The 6,335-nt window shown below is 51.0% G+C and overlaps 1 protein-coding gene across 6 annotated transcripts; it reads left to right on the forward strand.

Annotated features, from left to right (window-relative positions):
• Window positions 1–5,569, forward strand: ING1 (inhibitor of growth family member 1). Of its 6 annotated transcripts, none has more exons than XM_033843536.2 (4): window positions 333–473; window positions 2,407–2,548; window positions 2,963–3,152; window positions 4,625–5,569. In XM_033843536.2, the coding sequence occupies exons 3-4, from the start codon at window positions 3,143–3,145 to the stop codon at window positions 5,323–5,325; spliced, it is 711 nt and encodes a 236-aa protein (XP_033699427.1). In that variant the 5' UTR covers window positions 333–473; window positions 2,407–2,548; window positions 2,963–3,142; the 3' UTR covers window positions 5,326–5,569. The 6 variants fall into 6 exon arrangements, with proteins under 6 accessions (XP_019776490.1, XP_033699427.1, XP_073651509.1 ...); XM_073795408.1 differs by having other exon boundaries at window positions 367–473; window positions 2,277–2,548; XM_073795409.1 differs by lacking the exon at window positions 333–473 and adding an exon at window positions 2,000–2,099 and having other exon boundaries at window positions 2,277–2,548.
• The last annotated feature ends 766 nt before the right edge of the window (window positions 5,570–6,335 follow it).

The raw sequence follows: 6,335 nt of genomic DNA on the forward strand, positions 1-6,335 counted from the left end.
TATTTGGGTTTTCCACGTTGGACAAGTGCGGCGCGGCGGGCGGCGCGCGCCCCTTCCCGCGCTCGCTCGGCCCCGGCCCCGGCCCCTGCGCCGGGGTGCGCGCCCGCACGCCCGCCTGCGCCCGCCCCGCGCCTGAGGCCGCCGAGCGCCGGTCCGGCCCGCCAGGCGCCGGTCCCCGGGCCCAGGCAGCGCGGCTCGCAGATGTAGCGGCGCGGGGCCGGCCGGAGGGGGGGCGACGGCGGGCGGGAGCCTTGCATTTTGCAGCGCTGGGCTCCGAGGGGGCGGGGGCCGGAGGAAGCGGAAAGCCGCGCGGAGTCGCCGGGGACCTCGGTGAACCATGTTGAGCCCTGCCAACGGGGAGCAGATCCACCTGGTGAACTATGTGGAGGACTACCTGGACTCCATCGAGTCTCTGCCTTTCGATCTGCAGAGAAACGTCTCTCTGATGCGGGAGATCGACGCGAAATACCAAGGTACGGCGGGATGGATGGGCGGGGGCGGCTGCTCCATCCCCACCGGTCGCGGCGCGCCGCGGGGCTGCGGGCCGTCCTGCTCCCCTCCTGGAGAGCCGCGAGCCCGCGGCGGGGCCCTTGCTGGCAGAAACAAAAGGTCTGGAGCGTCTTTGATTTGCCAAGGTCCTTGTGCGCGAAGCCCGGACACGGAGGAGGAAGGAGGAACGAGAGGTCTCAACGCCAGGCTGCGCGAGCAAAGCGCTCTTTGTAGTGAAGTGACGAGGCGGGGTGCTGCGGGGGAGGGGGCGCAGGGGGCGCAGGCTACAGCGCCGAGGGAGGGATGTGCCGCGGTCGCTAGGCTGAGGGGCGCAGGGACGGGGCTGCGCGCAGGGCTGCTAGGAGGGCGCTGCGGACGAGGGGTCCCCCGGCCCTGCTCGCTATCCCCGGAACCACCTTCACCCAGTCCCGAATCTGAGTGTTACATAAAGTCCGGGGTCCGTACCTCGCGTGGTGTAGCCCCAGTCGCCCCCGCCCAGCCCCCGGTCCTGGACACCGAGTGAGGGCCGACTTGAGAGGGGCGACGCGGCCGGGTGTAGTTCGCGGAGGGCCAGGGCTTTATTCCGTGTGTGCAGTGGGGAAGGGGAGGGCAGGGAAGGGAGGATGGGGCGAAGAAGTCGCCCATCTGTGCTGCGCTCGGGGGGCGCAGGCAAGTATTGTCGGCTTGGAGAGGAACATGGCAGGGGAGAGGACCTGTGGGTCGTTCTCTGCAGCCCCGGCTGCCCAGACTGCCGGAGAGAGACGGAGGGTTCGGGTCCGCTGGGAATTGCTGGCTGTTGGGGAAACTTTCCTGCCTGGTCAGGCACGGCATTGGGGTCTGTATTTGGAACGTGGATAGTCACTCGGAGTTTACCCATGTTTACAGGACTGCGCAGCAGGCAAACGGAAGAGTGGGGGGAGGTGGGAAGCCAGGAAGCGCCCCACAGCGCCCCAAAAACTCCTGAGGGGAAGGCGCCCCTGCGCGCTCTGGGGAAGGCTCGGCTTCGCAGCGACTTTTATAGGAGCCTTATTAGCATATTGCGAACGTTCCGCCTCGGCCTCCTGTAATTGGCCGTGGCATCTCCCATGGAATGTCCTTATCAGTCCGCTGCTGAACCATTGGTTGCTGGGCCGGATGAGGGCGGGCCTTGCGCAGTGACTGGCACGGGTCTCTGTTTCCGCTGCTTTCTTTTTTCTCTTTGGTAGAGGGGCGGGGAGGAGGGAGGAGGTCGAGTTGATTTGAATGTCTTCGGGTCTCTTGGCCTCCGCCGTCGCATTGGCCATTGGTGTAGCTAGGGCGGGCTGTGTTCTCTGGTCCTGCGTTGTGATTGGTGCCTCGCCTGGCCTCCGCCCTCCGGCCCGGCGATCCCCATAGGCAGTGGTTCCAGGGGCGGGGCGCGCCGCCGGCTGATCACCTCCCCATTGGCGGGGATCGGCTTGGCCCCGCCCCCACGGACGTGATGCTGGTCACTTCAGTCGCGGAGCAATGGCGGCGCCCGGGGGACAGGGCGAGGCCGGCAATCCTTGCTGCCGGGGCTGCCGAGGGCGCAGTCGGGCCTCCAGCCCGGGCCCCGAAGACCCGCGGGTGCGGCTGCGTGGAGCGGGGGCAGCGTGAGTGTCCCGGGCCTGGTGGGTCGGTGACCCAGGACAGGGAGAGCCGGGCGGCCCCCGAGGGGGTCCCGTGTGCGCTGAGCTCGGAGGCGGCTCGGGTGGTGGAATGACTAAAGCGGAGAGTTAACGGGTTTCCCAGTCTTTGAGGAATTCGTCGTGACCGGCACTGTTCCTTAGCATTTCTAGGAAATCGCAAGGAGACGAAGAAGTTCATACTGAAAATTTTCAAGCGTCCACGTCAGTGTACCGTTGAGGTTGCTTTCTTACAGCTTTCCTTACTGTCTGACACCCTGTTTTACCGATTCAGAGCCGGAGTGTCTTCCGTCGAGTTAATACACGCTCAGTGCGTACTTGGCTCCTTCGGAGAAAATCGGTCCCACCCGCACGCTACCCGGCTCACGTGGAAGCCAGTGCCCTGAGTGAGCTGCAGAGCCTTAACATCCGTCATGGTAATAGTCGTAACTCATTTGGTTGGGACTTAGTACTGAGTGTTGAGATACGCAGCACAGTCTAATCTAAAAATTAAGGCTTTATTTTTAAAAGAACTCCTAGGTTGCAAGTCAAACTTTGGTTAACAGTATTTGCATAGTAAACATCAACTGGACATTAATTCATAAGGATGGATCGTAATTAGTTTACCAATGATATTTGAGGTTATTTTGAATTTAAAATATTTTTCAGCTACTTTTAAAGTATTATTTTTTAAATGCCCACGCACCAAGGAAGGCTTCATAAAGAACTTCAGCGCAATCCCTGTGTAAAACAAAAAAAACATTTCTAATAATTGGACAGATCAGTTTAAATTTGGCTGCAGTCTCACTTAATCCTTAGATTCTTTCCATGGTACCATTGCTTTCCTATAGTGACAGTATGGAGCATTTTTAGAAAAAAGGGTCAGCAGCGGTTGGAGCTGATGAAGCTGAAGAAGCCAGGTGTGCTGACAGGATGCCGCCCTAGTTAGCACAGGGGTTCCTGTTTACAGATGTTTGCACTTCAGTGGCTTTGTTGATAAGAATGCTTCGCTTGGGGCATCGAAGAAATGTATGCTGTTGGGTAGGTAAAAGAATTATTTCTTGGTAATTTTGTAATGGGGTGTTTGTTTTTTCCCCACAGCGGGACTTCACGTGTCTGTAAGCTTGCTTGTGATGTAAAAGAAGCTGTGTGCTATGAAATTTTAAATTAGCAATATGATGGAATTGTTCTCTTTTCTATGAAATGGTAATTGTCTTTAGAAACTTGGTTACTAATTAAACCAAGTGATATAGTTTTGTAATGTGTAATCACTTAAAAAATAAATGGCAGAAACTCATATTTTAGCACCTGTGAAATAGAACTTGGATAAGTTGAGTAGAGCTGTTTATTTTCAGGAATAATTACTCCAAGAGCCCATGAGACTATGGCATTCCTCCTTTCTGGTTGCAGACAGTCTGCATTGTTCCTCTAAGAAATGTCTTCAGCGCTATCTTCAGTTGAAGAATGTATCCTGGAAAATAATATGTGCTTAAATAGTGTTCACCTAAGTTCATATGTTTGCTCTAGTGTGAGGTTTATGCTCTATAACTAATTGGATATAAGATCTGGAAGGGGTTATGTCACATTTTATACTCGTCCCACCCATATCCTCCCACAGCTTCCGAGTTGGGAGAGTTGAATTGCCTTATTTTAAGAGACTACAAAAGGTTTTCAGGAGAAAAATCTGATACTATTTAATTTAATGGTTACTGTTTAGGGAAAATAACTCTGGGAATTTCTATCTGTGTATTTAAGTAGATTCTTGGGAAGAATATTTACTTTCCTTATTTCAATCAGATTATCTAAAATCTGTTGTCTTTTATAGATATAGATGTTATTGTTTTAAGTAGTAAGTAAAATCTGCAACATTTGTTTTAAAGCAAGGCTGGGTCGCCTGGCTTATTGTGACAAACCATTCTTGTTTTCAGTAATACACGGTAATGCAGAGATATTCCTGTATGTGCTGGGATGGAATGATGTGACCAATAAACTGAGGCCCTGGGTCACTATGTAGTATTTATGTACGTTCTCTAATTTAATCCGGTATTCTAGATGTCGGTGCATTAAAATAGCTAAAATAACAACCTTTCAATTATTACAAAAATATTTGAATAAAAACAATGGAAATTTAGGACATAATCATTAATTTTATAGAAAATAAAGGTTTGGACCTCAGCACTTCACCTAAACTTGAACTTTCCCTGTAGCTGCCTGTCCAAGGAGTTTTCATTACCCAGTCTCTGAATGCACACAGAGTCCCTTGGGGAGCTTTGAGGGGCACTTTGATAAATAGGAACTGTGTTGATGTTTGTATTTAGTTCTAGAGATTTTTTTCACCAGGAAAAAAAAAAAAAAAGCCTGCCAGAGAGGCCTACAGGTTACAAGTTTTCGTGCTAGGAAGCCTTGCATTGATCCTTTTTGTCCCTTAACAGTTACTTTTTTTGTAGATTAGAGAACCGAAAGCCTTGGTAGGGTTTACAGTGAGGGTGTAACGCTAATTTTTTCCTTTGCAGAAATCCTGAAGGAACTGGATGAGTATTACGAGAAGTTCAAGCGGGAGACGGACGGCACCCAGAGGAGGAGAGTGCTGCACTGCATTCAGAGGGCCCTGATTCGGAGCCAGGAGCTGGGCGACGAGAAGATCCAGATCGTGAGTCAGATGGTGGAGCTGGTGGAGAACCGGGCCAGGCAGGTGGACAGTCACGTGGAACTCTTTGAGGCACATCAAGAGGTCAGTGACACCACTGGCCACAGCAAAGCTGGCCAGGATAAGTCAAAAACTGAGACAGTCGCGCAGGCAGAAAAGCCTAACAGCAAGCGGTCCCGGCGGCAGCGCAACAACGAGAATCGGGAAAACGCAGCTAATAATCACGACCATGATGACATCACCTCCGGAACGCCTAAGGAGAAGAAGGCGAAGGCCTCCAAGAAGAAGAAACGCTCCAAGGCCAAAGCCGAGAGGGAAGCATCCCCTGCAGACCTTCCCATTGACCCGAACGAGCCCACGTACTGTCTGTGCAATCAGGTCTCCTATGGAGAGATGATCGGCTGTGACAATGACGAGTGCCCCATCGAGTGGTTCCACTTCTCCTGCGTGGGGCTGAACCATAAACCCAAGGGCAAGTGGTACTGCCCCAAATGTCGAGGGGAGAACGAGAAGACCATGGACAAGGCCCTGGAGAAGTCCAAAAAGGAGCGGGCCTACAACAGGTAGTGGCGGGCCTGGCTGGACCGAGGCGAGCAGGGCGAGCCGTGTATTTATTGCATCGCCATCTGGACGGGCGCAGGGACTGCACGTGTAGCCTTCTGAAGACTGTTGGAAGAGGAGCTGTTCCTCTCGTGGGATGACCGGGGTTCTCTTTGCTTTTCCGTTGGTGCACATGTGTAACGAGAGAGTGGTCTGTGGATCAGCATTTTAGAAACTGCAAATATAGGTTTGAATTAAACACTCGAGTGGGTCTCTGGTTTCTGTTGTTTTTGTTGGCAGTCGGGGATGACTTGGAAGCAACCGAACACATTAAATGTGGAAAGAAGAGATTTCATTTAGCTACTATTTTATTTTTTAAAAAATGTTATTACTTCACAAACAGATTTTTAAAAAGTTAGCCGAGTTGCTGAAAATATAGCCCATAGCAAATTTGTTTTGTGCTCTAATAGTGTATATCCATGTAACAGTTCAATAGAAAGGTTTAAAGTTTGAAAATCATTTTTTTAAAAAGCTAAATGGTTACATTTTACCTGACAAACGTTTTATATACTGGCCTGTTCCCCAAATGGCCATTTTTAATGGTTGGGTACATTTTTTTATTAAACCAAACAGGAGTGGTCCAGTCCTGGAGCTTCAGATCACGCTTTTGCTATCAACAAATACTAGTGTGGCTGTCTTTAACTTACATAAGGTGTGCAACTGTGCATTTTCAAGTGAACTTGCACTCGCTGCATTATAGTCAGAAGTGCAGCCAGATGCCATGGTGTGCATGAGAGCCGTACAGACTTGACATCAAGAAATAAATGCAACTTGGCCAGTTTGTTCGTCTACCAGTATATTTAATCTTGACATAAGTAAGTGTTAAATTTTTGTCTTAAACGTGTCACCAGCAGCTTAGACAAAGCCTTAAGCAGATTTTGTATTATTGTTCTCGCTTAATAATGAAGTAGAAGTTATCTAATTGCCGGCAAAAAATAAGTGTTAAAACAGAGCGTATGTTTAGAGCAGGGGTGGGG

This window comes from Tursiops truncatus, chromosome 18 (assembly GCF_011762595.2).
Source record: "Tursiops truncatus isolate mTurTru1 chromosome 18, mTurTru1.mat.Y, whole genome shotgun sequence".
NCBI classification, from domain to species: domain Eukaryota; kingdom Metazoa; phylum Chordata; class Mammalia; order Artiodactyla; family Delphinidae; genus Tursiops; species Tursiops truncatus.

Bases quoted from the DNA above. Each gene is read 5' to 3' on its own strand.
- ING1 (XM_019920930.3), top strand. From the start codon at position 1,949: ATGCTGGTCACTTCAGTCGCGGAGCAATGGCGGCGCCCGGGGGACAGG. The intron at 2,100-4,624 runs GTGAGTGTCCCG...TTTCCTTTGCAG, and splicing joins CTGCGTGGAGCGGGGGCAGC to AAATCCTGAAGGAACTGGAT.